The sequence below is a fragment of the Neovison vison genome, chromosome 3 (assembly GCF_020171115.1).
Source record: "Neovison vison isolate M4711 chromosome 3, ASM_NN_V1, whole genome shotgun sequence".
NCBI classification, from domain to species: domain Eukaryota; kingdom Metazoa; phylum Chordata; class Mammalia; order Carnivora; family Mustelidae; genus Neogale; species Neogale vison.
This window is the reverse complement of record NC_058093.1, coordinates 47,903,307-47,922,106: the sequence shown is the minus strand read 5'-3', so window position 1 is coordinate 47,922,106 and position 18,800 is coordinate 47,903,307. Positions and strand designations below refer to the sequence as shown.

At 46.5% G+C, this 18,800-nt stretch overlaps 1 protein-coding gene across 1 annotated transcript in view; it reads left to right on the top strand.

Annotated features, from left to right (window-relative positions):
• Positions 1–18,454, top strand: part of LOC122903494 (contactin-associated protein-like 4) — a 126,803-nt gene extending 108,349 nt beyond the window's left edge. Inside the window, exons 20-27 of the mRNA XM_044244361.1 lie at positions 595–819; positions 9,712–9,845; positions 10,689–10,776; positions 14,114–14,332; positions 14,806–14,877; positions 16,248–16,385; positions 17,365–17,448; positions 18,354–18,454. Of these exons, the coding sequence (XP_044100296.1) occupies positions 595–819; positions 9,712–9,845; positions 10,689–10,776; positions 14,114–14,332; positions 14,806–14,877; positions 16,248–16,385; positions 17,365–17,448; positions 18,354–18,454 (1,061 nt within the window). The remainder of the gene's footprint in view (positions 1–594; positions 820–9,711; positions 9,846–10,688; positions 10,777–14,113; positions 14,333–14,805; positions 14,878–16,247; positions 16,386–17,364; positions 17,449–18,353) is intronic.
• Positions 18,455–18,800: the final 346 nt, after the last annotated feature.

Below are 18,800 nucleotides of genomic sequence, written 5' to 3'. Positions count from 1 at the left end.
CAGGGACCCCCAGTGGCTAAACTACCCAGGCCCTGCCCTCAACCATGTGCACACACACACAGGGCCCCATCTTATGTGGAAGGCCAACTGTACTCTCTCATAAACAGATTAGGGAGGATCTTGGACAGTTTCTTCCCTCTCTCAAATTCACAGTGATGCCACAAACACTGCTTTGCTTTTCCATCAAAATATTGACACGAGTGGACACTTGGTGGTAGTCCGGAGGGAAAGAGCCTTCCACGTCCAGCCTTCGTCATTGCTGGGCGAGACTGCTACCTGCAAAGTAAAAGACTAACACCAAGGGAAATGCAGGAAGGAAACAGAAGCTTGAGCAGACGTCTGTGCCTGTTTAGTCCATGTTCCACTGAGGAAGAAGCAGAGGCAGTTTTAACACTCAGACTTACTGAGGGCAGTCCTAAAACTGCAACAACCAAGGAAGCTATGGCTTCTGAGATGTGTGAGTGCTTGTTTCATCATCCTCTGCCTTTTCATCTATTAAAATGTCCTGGAAATTAAAATACTTCAAAGGTCCATAAGTATACCTAAAATTAACCCTTAATCTTTTTTAACTTAAACATGTGCCTATCGTTTCAGAGGTTTCTGCCCACTTTGGAGCTGGGTCCTCCGTGACTTACAATTTTCATGAATTTTATCCGTTAAGTACAAACTCCAGCCCTCACGCTGCTTCATTCCATGGGGACATGACGTTAGCTAGAGAGAGGATCACATTCAGCTTCCAGACACTGCAAACCCCAAGCCTCCTGCTCTATGTGGACTCTTTCTACAACAAATACCTCTCTGTTATCTTGGCCAAAAATGGTGAGTCTCATTTGAGTGTTAGAAACATAAACTGTGTTGTTCACACTGTACACGTGGAGTGTTCAGTGAACAAGGGAAAACTTTCATACTCTGCAAATGCCAGTTTGTTTTATTTTGCTTTGTTTTCCAGAACTACAAAAATATTGTTTCAAATGTATCCTTTCAGTAATTATATTAAGATTCTTCTAGAAAATTTTTGATGAATTTGCATATCTCAGGTAAACAGAAATGTTACTATCCCTGGAAGCTCTTTATTGGAAGTATAATGCGTCTGCTTATATGTGGAAAATATTTCCTTCTAAGAAAAGGAGAGAAGAATTAAGGTGGGTGCCAACACAATAAGGTCATACAAAAATGACTCCCTGAACTCCCGGTGAACATTGGGTTTACTCTGTCCATGGTTCTGAAGTAAATTTTTCCATATCCACTTGACAATTAAAGGTACAATATAGGGGGGACAAGAGGGCGGGGAAGTAGGAGGAGGCGCCTTTCAACCTGTACCCTAAAGTGAACTGATTATCTACCAAAGAACTCTGATCACCCATGAAATCAGCCTGAGATCAGAATTATACACATCTGGATCTCTACAGGGGCAGACGACACCAGTGGGCAGGTAAAGCGGACTTGGAACGGTGGACTGATATTGGAAGATAAACAAAAGGGGGAGGGAGCCACCAGAGGTGACCGGGTGGAAAGTAATACCCCAGCCCAAGAGTGCCCTGCATCTGGGGACCAGCATTAACTTGGAGACTGGTTGAAAGCACTCCAAAAGAGCAAAGGATGGGGGGGCGGGGAATTGTGGGAATTGGGGCGGCTAGGGACAGGGGCTTAAGTCCCCGGTCCCAGGACAGCCTCCCCTGGCGCTGAGCCAGAGAGAGTGCAGCGGAGAAACCAGGCCTTGGTCCCTGAGCCACCAGTGCGCCTGAGATTGCGGGGGCCTGGCTCCTGTGAGGGGATGGGAGTCACGCCAGGTGGCAGAATGCATGAGCCTTGCTGCAGAGCCTGAGATGCATGCGCCCCTCATCCTCCCCTGAGAGAGGTACAAAGGCCCAGCTGGCGCTCTTTGACCTGCACCATTGTTTCAGAGTGTAAGACGTGTGCCCCAAACTCTCCCCTGAGAGAGGTGCAGGAAGGCCCAGCCTGGTGCTTTCGGACTTGCACCCCATTCTCAGTGCCTGAGATGCGCGCGTGACCCACAGCCTCCCCCAAAAGGTGCGCGCAAGCCGGGCGCTCTTAGACCCAGAAAGACCAGGCAATCCCAGCCTGGGACAGCGGGAAAATCTCAGTCTGCGATCGCTGCTTGGAACATCTCTGGTGGTCTGGAGCTGCCCAGATAGCCGCCGCTGCCGTGGTTTTGGGTACAAGCAGAAGATCCTGCATCACCAGGGACCGTGACTCGGAACTTGCCCTGCCGGCAGCCAAGGGGAAATTTATATGGGCTCTGTAACACCCACAGAAGAACAGACTGAGGCTTCTCTCTGAGAGGGAGGTCAGGGTGCAGTTTGTTTTCCTCTAAACCTACAAAAACCATCAAAAGCTGTCAAGGCAAGAGGGGGAAAAAAAAGTGAACAAACATAAAAACCTCCAGAAAACAAAAGCCTGAAAAAACCGGGTTCCTCAGAGCCCACCCCCTTGAGGGGGACTGGAGGACTTAACTCAGGGAACATCATTAACTGAAAACCCACGTGGCAGACCCCTTCCCCAGAAAACCAACCAGGAAAGAAAAAAAAAAAAAAAAGACTACAAGAGAACCACCACCACTACTTCATAGGACAACTTTTATTTTTAATTTGTTCCCACTATTCTGGCTCATTTTTTTTATAGATAATTTTTTAACCTATTTACCATCACAGTGAGCTGTCCAGTACATCAAATTCCATAATAACCTTCTAACCTGAACTTTTTGATACATACACCTTTTTTCTTTTTGCGTTTTTCCTTTGCATTTCTAATTTTTGAATTTCTTTTTTTTTTTAATTTTAGTTTAGTTTAGTCTAGTTTATTCCTTTTTTATTTTTTTCTAATATTCATATAGAGTTAAAACTTCAAAGTAATCCCTTTTCCCCAATCAATACTACCCCTATAGGTAAACCAATTTTTAATCCCCCTTTATCCTAGGAAAGTTGAGTCCTTTAACAAAGATATCAAGATACATCCAGGAAGGATCAAAACAACCTTCCTCGCCCACACTGAGAATTTATAACCACTCTCCCATTTTTTTCTTCCACCAGTGTTTCTGTGTTTTTGTGTTTGTCCTGATAGTATATAAATCTTACACTTGGGGTTCTTTTCGACGAGGTTCTTCCTTTATTTGCATATATATTCTTTTTTCTCTTGTTATATACTTTTATCAGTCTTTTTGTTTGCCTGTTTTTGTTTGTATACCTCATAAATCTTACCTTGGGGCCCATTTGGGCTGAACCTTCTCTTTCATCTTCCCTTTCTTTCCTGTTTCTCTCTCTCTCTCTTTTTTTTTCTTTTTCTTTTCTTTTTTCTTTCATTTGGGTGGGGAATCCTGATTGTTCATAAGTGTTCCAGGGTGCACCCTGACTGCACTACGGTCGATACATCCAGCTTCATCTGTTCAGCCATCTCTCACCAAAATGACTAGGAGGAGGAATGCCCAACAGAAGAAAAATACAGAGGATGGACCTTCTGCAACAGAGCTAACGGCTATCAACATAGACAATATGTCGGAAAGAGAATTCAGGCTAACAATTATCCAGGCAATAGCTAGGTTGGAGAAAGCCATGGATGACCAAATGGAATTGATTAGGGCTGAGCTGAAAGCGACCAGACAGGACATTCACAATGTTAGGGCAGAGCTAAAAGCTACCAGGGCTGAGGTTCACAATGCTCTCAATGAGTTCCAATCTAATATAAATTCTCTCAAAGCTAGGGTAACTGAGACAGAAGATAGAATTAGTGATCTGGAGGACAAACAGATAGAGAGAAAGGATCAAGAGGAAGCCTGGAACAAAAAGCTTAAAAACCACGAAAACAGAATCAGGGAAATAAATGATGCCATGAAACATTCCAACGTCAGAATTATTGGAATCCCTGAAGGGGAGGAGAAAGAAAGAAGTCTAGAAGATATAGTGGAACAAGTTCTTCATGAAAATTTTCCCAATCTCGCAAATGGAACCAGCGTTCATGTACTAGAGGCCGAACGGTCTCCACCCAAGATTATAGATTCCAGAAAAACATCAAGGCACCTCATAGTCAAATTGAGGAATCATAATTGTAGGTATAATCTCTTGAAAGCCGCTAGGACAAAGAGGCTCCTTACTTACAGAGGAAAGCCCTACAGAATAACATCAGACCTGTCCACAGAGACTCGGCAAGCCAGAAAGGGCTGGCAAGATATATTGAAGGCACTAAATGAGGAGAACATACAGCCAAGAATACTTTATCCAGCAAGACTGACATTCAAAATGGATGGAGAGATAAAGAGTTTCCAAGATCAGCAAGGCTTAAAAGACTGTGCAACCACCAAGCCAACACTGCAGGAAATATTAAGAGGGGTTCTATAAAAGAGGAAAACTCCTAAGAATAGCATTGAACAGAAATATAGAGACAATCTACAGAAAGAAAGACTTCAAAGGTAACATGATGTCAATAAAAACGTATCTATCAATAATCACTCTCCAGGGAATGGCCTAAATGCACCCATAAAATGGCACAGGGTTGCAGATTGGATAAAATGACAGGACCCATCCATATGTTGTCTACAAGAGACTCATTTTGAACCTAAAGATACACCCAGACTGAAAGTGAAGGGATGGAGAAGCATCTTTCATGCCAATGGGCCTCAAAAGAAGGCTGGGGTAGCGATTCTCATATCAGATAAATTAGATTTTAAACTAAAGACTGTAGTCAGAGATACAGAAGGACACTACATAATCCTTAAAGGGACTATCCACCAAGATGATCTAACAATTGTAAATATCTATGCCCCCAATATGGGAGCAGCCAATTACATAAGAAAACTGTTAATCAAGATAAAGAGTCATATTGATATGAATACATTAATAGTAGGAGAGCTTTACATGCCTCTCTCAGAAATAGACAGATCATCGAAGCAGAAAATCAATAAAGAAACAAGAACATTGAATGACACATTTGACCAGATGGACCTCACAGATATATACAGAACATTCCACCCTAAAACAACAGAATACTCATTCTTCTCAAGTGCACATGGAACCTTCTCAAGAATAGACCACATACTGGGTCACAAATCAGGACTCAACTGATACCAAAAGACTGAGATTATTCCCTGCATATTCTCTGATCACAATGCTTTGAAACTGGAGCTCAATCACAAGGAAAAGTTCTGAAGGAACTCAAACACCTGGACGCTAAAGACCACCTTGCTTAAGAATGCTTGGATCAACCAGGAGATCAAAGAAGAACTGAAACAATTCATGGAAACCAATGAGAATGAAGACACTTCGGTCCAAAACCTATGGGATATAGCAAAGGTGGTCCTAAGGGGGAAATACATAGCCAGCCAAGCCTCCCTCAAAAATACTGAAAAATCCAGAACACAGCAGCTGTCTCTACACCTTAAAGAACTGGAGAATCAACAACAAATCAAACCAACTCCACACATAAGAAGGGAAATAATCAAGATTAGAGCTGAGATCAACGAGGTAGAAACCAGAGATACAGTAGAATGTATCAATGAAACTAAAGCTGGCTTTTTGAAAGAATCAATAAGATCAATAAACCATTGGCCACACTAATCCAAAAGAAAAGAGAGAAAGCCCAAATTCATAAAATTATGAATGAAAAGGTAGAGATCACAACTAACACCAAGGAAGTAGAAACAATCATCAGAAGTTATTATTAACAGTTATATTCCAATAAACTAAGCAACCTAGATGAAATGGATGCATTCCTGGAAAACTATTAACTCCCAAAATTGAACCAGGAAGAAATTGACAACCTGAATAGACTGATATCTAGTAACGAGATTGAAGCAGTGATCAAAAACCTCCCAAAAAACAAGAGCCCAGGACCTGACGGATTCCCTGGGGAATTCTACCAAACTTTCAAAGAAGAAATAACACCTATTCTTCTGAAGCTGTTTCAAAAAATTGAAGCAGAAGGAAAACTTTCAGACTCTTTCTATGAAGCCAGCATTACCCTGATCCCCAAACGAAGCAAAGACCCTACCAAAAAGGAGAATTTCAGACCAATATCCCTGATAAATATGGATGCTAAGATTCTCAACAAGATCCTAGCAAACAGGATCCAACAGCACATTAAAAAGATTATCCACCATGACCAGGTGGGATTCATTCCTGGGCTACAAGGATGGTTCAACATTCGCAAATCAATCAGTGTGATAGAACAAATTAATAAGAAAAGAGAGAACCACATGGTCCTCTCAATTGACGCTGAAAAAGCATTTGACAAAATCCAGCATCCGTTCCAGATTAAAACCCTTCAAAGTATAGGGATAGAGGGAACATTCCTGAACTTCATCAAATCTATCTATGAAAGACCCACAGCAAATATCATCCTCAATGGGAAAAAGCTTGCAGCCTTCCCTTTGAGATCAGGAACGCGACAAGGATGCCCACTCTCACCACTCTTGTTCAACATAGTATTAGAAGTCCTAACAACAGCAATCAGACAACAAAGATAAATAAAAGGTATCCAAACTGGCAATGAAGAAGTCAAACTCTCTCTCTTCGCAGATGACATGATTCTTTATATGGAAAACCCAAAAGACTCCACCCCCAAACTACTAGAACTCATACAGCAATTCAGTAACGTGGCAGGATACAAAGTCAATGTACAGAAATCAGTGGCTTTCTTATACACTAACAATGAAAATACAGAAAGGGAAATTAGAGAATCATTTCCATTTACTATAGCACCAAGAACCATAAGATACCTGGGAATAAACCTAACCAAAGAGGTAAAGGATCTGTACTCGAGGAACTACAGAACACTCATGAAAGAAATTGAAGAAGACACAAAAAGATGGAAGACCATTCCATGCTCTTGGATCAGAAGAATAAACATTGTTAAAATGTCTATACTGCCTAGAGCAATCTATACTTTTAATGCCATTCCAATCAAAATTCCACCAGTATTCTTCAAAGAGCTGGAGCAAATAATCCAAAAATTTGTATGGAATCAGAAGAGACCCCGAATCGCTAAGGAAATGTTGAAAAACAAAAATAAAACTGGGGGCATCACGTTACCTGATTTCAAGCTTTACTACAAAGCTGTGGTCACCAAGACAGCATGGTACTGGCATAAAAACAGACCCGTAGACCAGTGGAACAGAGTAGAGAGCCCAGATACGGACCCTCAACTCCATAGTCAAATAATCTTCGACAAAACAGGAAAAAATATACGGTGGAAAAAAGATAGTCTCTTCAATAAATGGTGCTGGGAAAACTGGGCAGCTATATGTAGAAGAATGAAACTCAACCATTCTCTTACACTGTACACAAAGATAAACTCAAAATGGATAAAAGACCTCAACGTGAGACAGGAATCCATCAGAATCCTAGAGGAGAATGTAGGCAGTAATCTCTTCGATATCAGCCACAGCAACTTCTTTCAAGATATGTCTCCAAAGGCAAAGGAAACAAAAGTGAAAATAAACTTTTGGGACTTCATCAAAATCAAAAGCTTCTGCACAGCAAAGGAAACAGTCAAAAAAACAAAGAGACAACCCACGAAATGGAAGAAGATATTTGCAAATGACAGTACAGACAAAAGGTTGATATCCAGGATCTATAAAGAACTCCCCAAACTCAACACTCACAAAACAGATAATCATATCCAAAAATGGGCAGAGGACATGAACAGACATGTCTCCAATGAAGACATACAAATGGCTATCAGACACATGAAAAAATGCTCATCAGCACTAGCCATCAGGGAGATTCAAATTAAAACCACATTGAGATATCACCATACTCCAGTTAGAATAGCCAAAATTATCAAGACAGGAAACAACATGTGTTGGAGAGGATGTGGAGAAAGGGGAACCCTCTTACACTGTTGGCGGGAATGCAAGTTGGTGCAGCCTCTTTGGAGAACAGTGTGGAGATTCCTCAAGAAATTAAAAATAGAGCTTCCCTATGACCCTGCAATTGCACTCCTGGGTATTTACCCCAAAGATACAGATGTCGTGAAAAGAAGGGCCATCTGTACCCCTATGTTTATAGCAGCAATGGCCATGGTCGCCAAACTGTGGAAAGAACCAAGATGCCTTTCAACGGACGAATGGATAAGGAAGATGTGGTCCCTCCATATACACTACAGAGTATTATGCCTCCATCAGAAAGGATGAATACCCAACTTTCGTAGCAACATGGACGGGACTGGAAGAGATTATGCTGAGTGAAATAAGTCAAGCAGAATTATCATATGGTTTCGCTTATTTGTGGAGCATAACAAATAGCATGGTGGACATGGGGAGTTAGGAGAAGGGAGTTGGGGGAAATTGGAAGGGGAGGTGAATTATGAGAGACTATGGACTCTGAAAAACAATCTGAGGGGTTTGAAGTGGCAGGGGGGTGGGAGGTTGGGGGAACCAGGTGTAATACCTCTCTAATACCTCCGGGTATTAGAGAGGGCATGGATTGCATGGAGCACTGGGTGTGGTGCAAAAATAAAGAATACTGTTATGCTGAAAATAAATAAAAAACAAATAAAAAAAAAAGTACAATACAAACTCAGCCAACAACTCTGCTTCCAGTGCCGAAATAAAGCACAGCCTTAGGCATTTCAAATAGAAAGTCAGGGCACTAATTCAGCATCTGGGAAAATTTGCCAAACTCTCTGCAGGCAGGATTTGGGCACAGCCCACCTGATGGGTAGAAGCAGGACACTGAATTTTTGTAGAGCAGCTCACGCTGAACCATGGGGAATCTTGTGTCCTACAAAGAGCTTATTACCATATTCCACTTCTGCATCTCCTGGTCATGCCAGCAGATTTTAGAAATAAAACCTCCATGTGTGCATAAACAAATATATTTGTTTATATAAAAACAAAAATAAATAACATGCTGCCAATCATCTCAAATGTGACCCCAAGTAGGAATGGTTGCAGGCTTAAGCTACAAACCACCTGAAAGGCAGCAGCATTTCATCATCCCATGGGAAGGAGCCCGGGGAAGGACACAGTGGACTCCCTGCCAGTGAGAAAGCAAGGGGAATAAAGCCTAGGGGTGCCTTCTGTTGTTCATTTTCCTCACCATCTGCAGCATCTTTTGTGCCTCCTCAGGCCTCTCAGGCCTCCCATATCCCTTGGCCCCACAGAGCTCCCAGGACCAGCCACATTCTCTTGTAACTCACAATTCAGATTTGGGAAATAAGACCAAAGAAGGCCAGACTAGGAAGACTGAGGCTTCAGCATTCCTTAATGCTCCTTTTACAAAGCTGGAGCAGAATTCAGACATTAGCCTCTGTTAGAATTGGGTGCTTTCTTTCGGAGAATTAAGAATTGTGAGAAAGAGCACTCTTTTTTTTTTTTAAGGTCTTATTTATTTATTTGACAGTGAGAGAGGGAACACAAGCAGGGGAGTGGGAGAGGGAGAAGCAGGCTTCCCACTGAGCAGGGAGCCCGATGCGGGGCTCGATCCCAGGACTCTGGGATCATGACCTGAGCCGAAGGCAGACGCTTAAAGACTGAGCCACCCAGGAACCCGGGAAAGAGCACTCTTATTAACACCTTTGTCTTGAGTTAAAAATGGTGTCATCAGAATGGAGACCAGCCATGCGTCAGGTGAACTGTGAATAGACTTAGAGCACAAATGTTGTTTCTAGAAGCAACGAAATAATAACCATTTCTCTGGAGTATAGAAAGGCAGTTTTAAAACATTTTATTGTTTAAATATGCTATTTTTTCTATTCTAGGGAGTTTGCAGATTAGGTACAAGCTGGGTCTACATGAGGATCCTGACGTCTTTAACTTTAACTTCAAGAACATGGCGGACGGGCACCTCCACCACGTTAAGATCAACAGAGAAGAAGGAGTGGTCTTCATAGAGGTAAGAGCATCATCAGCCCAACAGTAATGAACATCCTACCTCCCCACCTACGGTGTGTCCCTTACAGCAAAATTTTGATAAAGAGGCATAATACAAAATTTCCTTCTCTGTGTTAATCTCGCTTGTGCTGCAGACAAGAAATCACAATCCAGGATTTTTGTTTGTTTAGTAATGGAAACTTGCCAAGCACAGTTAAATTTTAACTGCTTAAACTTTCCCTCATTTATTTTAATTGACTTAATATGAAATGTTGTCTATGTTATCACAGTAAGTAACAGGTGGGGCATTTGTAAATGATCTTCCAGTGGGAATCCATAAGAGTACAAATGTTATGACAATTAAATATATGACTTTGATAAAATACAGTTATGATTAAAATGTGCATAACTAGCAAAAAGACCTGAGTTATTGTAGAGTAAGTGCAATTACATACCGTCAGCACTTTTGAAAAAAAACCTTAGTGTATTTGCTCTCTAGATGGAATAACCTACTTTGGCTTTTACTCTTTAGGTTATATTTTGAGATATGTAAAAGCTTTGGATGTTTGGGTATTTTTGTGGGTTCCACCAAATACGGATCATCATCTCATGTCAGGAAGCAATAAGGATCATGGAGAAATGGGGGTGAGGGGGATGGGCAGCGGGGATCTGAGATGCCATGAAGGTTGCTCATGCGCTAGCGTTCCAATGTCAGATGACGAGCTAAAATGTCAGATGACAAGCTCCTAACATGGGGTTTCCCCATGAGGTGTAGCCCTGCGTTTCCATTCCATGGCTTCCCTTTGCTTCTTGTCATGTCACTGACAAATGACAAGTGTGTTGGTGTTTCCTTCTCATGGGGCAGGTGGACCAGAAAGCCCTGAGCCAAGTGAGCCTGTCCTCTGGCATGGAATTCAGCGCCGTCAAATCCCTTGTGCTGGGCAAGATCTTAGGTAAGTAGATGCAGAGCTCCCCTGTGTCTCCACTATGACTCCCTGGGTCACAGTGATCATTCATGCCGATCGAGGCAGAAACCCTACTGGATCTGGGTTGCCCATAATCTTGAGAGCACAATTCCCACAGGCGAGCAAGTAAACAGGACTGAGAACAGCTACACACTCCTGTCCCTCATTCTGCTGTTACCACAAGGACCACAATGACTCCCTGACCTCAGAGATGGATAGTGGTCCAAACAGAGAGTTCACAGGTCCAGAACCCTACCCAGGGTGGTGAGGGTCTGCAGAGCACACACGTGTGTGGTCAGGATGGCGCCCAGCAGTGGTGTGCGGATGCTCCCTGCCCAGCGACCACGCCTCCCAGAGGAGCCTTTCATGCCGCCTGGTCTCCTTGGCCACAGCTGGAGCGTTGGTGAGAGCAGTGGCATCTAGGGGTTGGGTGGACACTCTCTAAGCCTTCCCCTCCTTGTCCCCAGGTATTTGAGTGAAAGCAGGTAAGACTTAGAGGAGGACTTGCTTTTTAGTTATAAGCTGTAAACACCGTGGATGTTCACATATTACTTTGGGAGAATGCTCTCGAGTTTGTTTCCTATCCCTCATCTTGTTTGCCACTAACAGGATAGACTTTATCAGAGGTGATGATTTTTCATCTCTTCCTTTGTTGTATCTATATTCCCGAGTCTTTCACATTTTCCTCATATGTAGGCTCAAAGTCTGGGGAATGCAAACTACACACAGGTAGACGATAGAAGAATAATCACTGAAAACAAAGATAGCTTGGTTTTTAAGTCTCTGTTGATATGTTTCCAATACTGTGTTGGGCATTAAAAGGATGCATCCCATTCTTCAGCCAACATGGAAAATGTCATGAATTGTGATGTTCTAACAGCTCGTCTCATTGAAGAGAAGAAAAGTAATGTGTGAAAAGTCCTATTAATATAGTAAGAGTTTAACTGAAAATCCAAACCGAGCCAGATAGATAGAGGCTGGTTATAATATAATATATAGATACATAATTTTTTAGTTAGGGTTGCATTATAGGAGGAGGCAAATTTTACATAAATGCACACATATTTTATACACACATATAAAACTTACTTTCAAGATATATGTACAATGACAAATTTGATTTAAAATGGTGATTCTGAACATGTGGTTAAAACGCTGATGATCCTAATGGATAAGAAGATTTGCCTGTGGAGTCCTGACGTCAAGGTCTGCTGCAGTCCACGCTTCAGGAACAGGGCCGGGGCTCCCACAGAACATGGCAGGAGCAAAGCAGAGTTGTTGTTTCTCATCCCAAACCCACAGTCCGACAATGACTGACTGACCTCAGAACGTCCCAGGTTGTCAGCACGTGTCAACGACCCCTGTCCCAGGGTGGCTGCACCCCAGCACAAGGGTCCCAGGACTCAGGGCATGCGTAGAGGACAAGCATGGAAGGCAGCATACGTACTGTGGAGGATGAGAAGTGGATAAACATTTGAAGAAGGGAAGACTCACCCACAGCTTCGTGATGTGACAGAGCCTTAGGCTCCAGGAACAGGGGTAGGGGGAGCAGAGCCCATAAGGCCTGTGAGCACCACAGTCCAAGGACTGACTTTACTCCCATGAAACATGGTACTGCTGAGTCCATGGTCTGACCCTGCTGCTGGGGCAAGGGAGATGGGCCCCGTCAGAGATGCTGACCGTGACCCATGCTTGCAGCAGAGGTGGGAGAGGAGGGGAGGGGAGAGCATCCCTCCCGAGGTAAAGCAGGACAGGTGAGGCCCAGCTCTGCACCTGCTGGGACTGGGGCGTCTGTTAAGGCTGGCAAAGTCAAGTGGGGCACACGGCCACTGATGTGTGTGACGTCTGACTTTGCATTCCGCCATGGAGGTCAGAGGGGAGACTGGCTGTGACATGTGGAGTTTCATTTCCTCCCTGATAGCAGCATGTACTTTATTCCTTTTTTTTTTTTTTTTAAGCTATGACACAGAATTTGTCTTTAATCCTAAACAGTCAAAGCCCATGGACTATCCCAGGCTCTCCTGACCAATAGCCCCAGCAGGGGGCCATCTGGACCCCAGGGACCCCACTGTGTTGGAGGTGGGCCAGACCCAGGCCCCATCTTGTGCCCCACTGAGCTCTCCTCCAGCCCTGTGGGCAGTCAGTGGCTTTGTCTGAACGAAGTGAGCAGATGACAATCCCAGAGATGTTCAGGTTCTGTGACCTGAGCCCGGGCTGAATTTTTGTTGAATTGTGGCTTTCCACACCTGGAGGGAAGGAGGCCGTCTTTTTCTGGGGAGCTGAGCAATCACTCATTGTGAGAGCAGTATCGACCAAGTGCCTCTGTTCAATAAATTACAGCCGTTTCTGCGGTGGCTGTGGTTCAAACACAGGAATTCCTCCCCTGAGCTCAAACACGGAATAGGCACACAAGGTAACAAAGTTACTGCACATCAAGCATTGTTTAAGAACACTGACAAGAGCTACTTTAAAAACAAAGAAAAAAAACACTTTATGTTCAAAAGCGACGTTGAAGTTAGTGACACAAAGGCCCTGTGACGTAGCAAAATTTAGTCTGACCAAGCAGGGCAATGGCCCAGGTCACACGGAGCACAGCGAAGAAAAGCAAGTATGTAGTACTTCCCCTGGAGTCACGTGGGTAAGGACCGTCAGGTTGGAACGGAGCGCAGGGATGCTCCGTCCTACTAGTCAGACTCTAGCACCGCTGACGTTCAGGCCAAGCAGGAGAGTTTAAAGCTGAAGCAACAGGGATTCATGACATTTGAAATAAAAATTCATTTACCATACACGCGAGGGCATGGATTCTGACAAAGGTCTAACGATACTTCCCACGTCTTGATAGTTTCATTTGAAGATTTGTCTTGCCAGAAGCCGAACAAAACTTCCAAAGCATTTTGCGAGCCCAGGAAAACTGCAGCTCTGTATTCTGGGCGGCACACGAGCTGCCTCGTTCCAAGGGCTCCCGTGCTCGGCTGCATGGCACTGATGCCCAGAGATGTGTCCAACAGGGAGGGGAGACTCCAGCGCTTCTCCCGGAGCCCAGCGGTTCCTGCTTCGCCCATCCCCCACCACCACTGGGTGAGCGTCTGCAGTGGATTTTAGCGGCACTGTCCCCATGGGGCGACCCGGCTCATCTGCTTGCACACTGGGTTGCTCCGGACAGAACCGTCGGGGATCCTCGCTGGTGAAAGTACGCATCTAAGCATCACCTGCCCAGAGCTGTAAACTACGCTGCTAAATAAAGAGCCTGGAGCGTCCCTGCCCCAAAGCTCGCCCACTACATGCGCGCACCACCCCTACCCACTAACCGCGCTGTCTCCCGCAGAGCCCGGCGACCACGTGGATGAGGACACAGCGCTGGCGGGCGCTCGGGGCTTCTCTGGCTGCCTCTCCGCCCTGCAGTTTGAGCGCACCGCTCCGCTGAAGGCCGCGCTGCATCCCGGGCGCTCTGGGCGCGCATCTGTGCTGGGGCCCGTGGCCTCATCGGAGTGTGGGGCCAGGCCAGGCATCGGCAGGGTGCGGGAGCACAAGCACGCGCGAGCAGGTGCGCACCTTGTGGGCGGTGGGCCCCAGCCCCTCCCAGCGGAGGCTGCCCGGGGTGGTACGCCTCCATTCAGTAGGGGCCCCTGAAATCTCAACCCACAGCTCCCTCAACCCAAAGTCGTCGTCTTCTTTTTTGAAGATTTTATTGATGTATCTATTTATTTATCTCTCCTTCTATCTATCTATTTATTTATTTATTTATGGGAGCCTGTGTGAGCGGGGTATGGGCAGGGGGAGAGGGAATCTCAAGCAGATTCCCCCATGAGCACGAAGAGCCCATGCGGGGCTCGATCCCGCCACCCCAAGACTGTGACCTGAGCAGGAGTCAAGAGCCCTGCACTTAACCAATGGGCACCCCAGACTCCCCATGATTAAGGCATTCTTAATGCAAGCTGACAATTCTACAGTTAAAACCACACACATTCCACTTGTACAAGATAATTCTCTCAGACTCCCGTTCCTTTGTCCCTACAGAACGTCCTGGAGCAGCGGAGCAGGGGAAGCCCGTGGAGAATGGGAACCACGGAGGCTCCGCACTGATCGGAGGTGTGTTCCTGGCTGTCGCAGAAATCTGGGCAGTGTCTACACCAGGAGGGGGTCCAGGCTCTCCTGCCTCCCAGGCACCTGCTGTCTAGTTCAGTCCTGGGGAGCATGACCTTCTCTGAGGTCATTTTCCCCGAAGCCAGCCCGGCTAGAAACCCTCAGTACATGTAATTGATGACTTCATGGAGGTGCCCTTTAAGGAATTACTGTAAACATATCTAACAAGGAAAAAGTCTGACCTTGTGAACAGCCCCCTGGTTCCCCGAGAGCATGCAGCAAGTTTGAGCAAGTGGGTTTTCAGGCATGGACCCGGGTGGGCTTCTGCACCGGTTCTGGAGACACAGTACTGGCCTCATCCTTGGCCTGCTATGTGCTTGGGGAGAAGTTTCATGGTTGAGGGTTAGGTAGCCCCCAATGCACTTCACTGTAGGTTGTTTTTATGAAGAAAACATGAGGCTAATACACTAATGTTGGATCACAACAATGATGGTAGAACCACCATTTTCAGATGAAATTGTGATGAAAACATACACTCAAAGCTGGTGTAAAAATCAAACATTACCAAGCATTGGACACCTGTCCTGTGACGTCTGCCCAGTACCTTGGGGACCCTCTGCCGGGCCTGGCCTCTCCTATCCCCAGGCATCACGGCTGGGGCACTGGCTTCCTGGGCCACGGTCGCGGTGATACCCCTCCCTGCACGCCGAGGGAAGAGTCTCACTCTTACTCCCATTCTTATATCCAGCAACTTTCATTTGATATCTCATTCTGGGGTGAGATGGCGTGCATGAGCACTTGGCTTTGATGCAGCTCTGTGTTCTGGGATCGGCATAAGTATGTGCACTGGAAAGCTTCCTACAATCATTGATTTCTCCCACCAAAAGGTTTGATTAAATTTGTCTAACATGTAAAAGGTTGAGAACCACAGGCTTTGATGTTAATCATCTAAACGTTTTCAAGTGGAGATCTCAAGCACCTTGGATTCTATAAATTCCCATAGTCAATATACTCCTATGAAAAATTTAGTTTTAGAGACCATCCCCACACATACAGATCTCACATGTGCTATAAATCACCGTGCCATGTTCAAGCTATTTTAAAATAATTTTTTACAAAGGTGCAAAGGTGTACAATTCCATTTCCTTAACAAAAATATTAAGCACTTGGTGAAGAAGGCATGGTGCGTTCTATACTCGGAGAATAGTGGGAGCCTCTCTGCTTACTGACCTGTGAGACCCTTGTGGCCGACAGTCCCCAGGTCACAGTAGAGGCCTGCAAGGGAAACGGTTGGGTGTGGGCTGTGAGTGGGGCTGCCGAGCTGGGGTGTGCTGGGCACACTCCAGCCATCACTATTTTCCTCGCCCCCTCACCAGGTGTGGTGGCTGTGGCCATATTCATCCTGCTTTGCATGGCTGCCGTGGCTGTCCACCTGTACCAACAGAGGAGCCTGTGCGCAACCACGGAGGTGGAAGGACCCAGGAAGCAGGGCAGCAATGCGGCTGCGCCCAGATGTGAGCTCGGGAGGCCGGACACCGTGGGTGGGGAGCAGCAGGCGGGCCTCTGAGTAGGAACCGGGCTGAGCGCGCTCTCCCCTGATCTGACATCCCCACCACAGACCTCGATGGCCAGAAGTCACTTTGAACCGCGCAGGGCGCCAGGCCAGCTCTCAGGGTCCTCAGAGGTCTTGTGCCACTGAGTCCTTAGCACCACTGGCTCCCTGCACTACATCCCCACGATTCCAGTATCATCTTGGTCCTTGTCAGTCCTGATGTTGTCATGTTCAGCGGCTGGTTGGAGTTTACTGCTTAGCGCCCGGGGTTTTGAAGGGGAAGCTCACTTGGGCAGTGGAGAGGCTGGGCTTTGCCGCCAGTGAGGCCGTGCTCAGTGACCGGGGCGACTTCACAGAATTGAATGTGCTTCCGGCCCTGCTTGCTGAATTCTCACAACACCTTGTGCCAGAGCCACGTGGCCAAGACCAGACAGCCTTTCTGCCTTCATGTTTGCTGCTCCAGTCGACAAAGCACAGTAGCACAGTTCCCTGGTGAGGCCATCACCTGCGTTCTCCTGCTGGGACCTGCTGGACGTTGCTGATGCCGGCTGTCATCTGCAGCTGCGGCAGGAACCCAGAGCTAAGCGCCCGTGTCGCCAGAGGCTGGCAGCTGGCAGGGCCCACACTCACACGATCTCTGGAGGGTTTGGGGTTGTTTTTGTTTTTTTTTTTTTTTTTAATTAAAATGGAAGAGCAGATAGAACTACAAATTCTTACTGTTGAAATGTATCTTTATTTGCATCTGCGATACCTAAATGGTGTGTTATAGTACATCTATTTCCCTAAATGGGGGGGTGATCACGTCAGCTTTCTGACTCTCCTTGCCATCCTGAGACTCAGCCATGGAGACTCTGCTCCACATGTTTGAAAGCAAACCCCTCTCTGTATCAGATTTCCTTCCTAAAGTGTCAGGCACAAATTCTTGCGAGCTGTGCCTACAGGTCGCGAAGACCTAGGGACGTTGGACTGTGGGCTGGAGCCGTGCCCTGACCTGGACACCCACAATAACCCTGAGATCCACCGCTGTAGCCTCACTTCCAGGACATGGACGTCCATTTCTCAGAGTTCCCAGAACCAACGGGAATGTCTTAGGGTGCAGCCCAGCAGAGAACAGATGGCAGACTCTTCCAGGAAAACCGGCCAGGAGTTACTTTCAGAGCCCTGATAGAGGAACGGTGGCCGGGAGCCTCCAGGCAGGTCCTGTGTCCCCACTCAGCATGGCTGGGTTCACCAAGCATGCCCACGCCAGAGAAAGGGAGTGACGCGTGCCTTCATTCCGTTCTTCTCACATCTGCTTTCTGCTCCTTCTTCACGGTAGCCAGGCCTTACTTCCTCTGCTGAAAATCCTCATCCTTTCCTATGAACCCTGTTGTTTTTTCTGTGAATCCAAGGTTCCGAGGAAGGGCAGTGTTGGTGAATAGGCAGACATGTCCCCCATGCAATGGACACATGGGACCAGAGAGACGCAGAAATGGATCACGCAGAGCCAAGCCCAGACAGGGGGCCCCTTGGCCACATTTAAATTGAGGGAGACTCCCTGGGCACCTGGTGTCTCAGGTGCACAAAGGGGGCCCGCCTGCCACAGCCCCCTACCACAGAAGCACCAGGCTAGCTCATGTGTCCTCACTCTCCGTCCTCGGTTTGTAACTCTGCCTTCTTGCTTGTGGATATAGTGGGACCTGGGAATTAAGCGAGGGGTATATTTTTATTTTAAGGGAATTCATATGACATTTTACAATTAGGAAGGAAGAGGTTTCTGAACAGCAGAAGCCATGTAGGTATGTGCCTTCTGTGCAGTGAGCCTCCCACAGCTCACGCAGGGGCCCTGCACTGCAGTTTGCATGTGAATGTGTCACCGTGTGATGGCCTCATTGTGAGTGGCTCACACTGGGACTGTGAGGACGAGGGTAGGGCTTGCTGGTTGCCGCAGGTGCGGGCAGCCTGCGCTCGCGACGCTGGAGTCTGCCGCCGCCGCTCCCACCGGTCAAGCCTGCGAGGCGGCTGCTTCTTCAAGCACTGTCTCCTCCTTAGAGCTTGCTGGGGCCACTGTCGGTCCGGGAGACGTTAGGGCACCCACAGAAGTTCAAAGGCAAGAATGCTCACCCGTTTCTTTTCGCAAGTGTAATACTTAGCTTGTTAGAGAGGTCTGAGCCCCCATTAGCCGCTCCTGCTTCCAGCGTGAGTGTGAACAGGGCTGTATGTCCTGCCGGCCTGCCGCGGCTCAACACGTGTCCCCAGATGCTCCAAACGCACCTGGTTTCCCGCCTTCCCATCGGATGACGGAGAGAATAAGCAAGAAGGATGTGCCGGGTCTGTCTTATCAGCACACGGACATGTGTGTGATGTGTGAGCACACACGTGTGAGTAATGTGAGCAC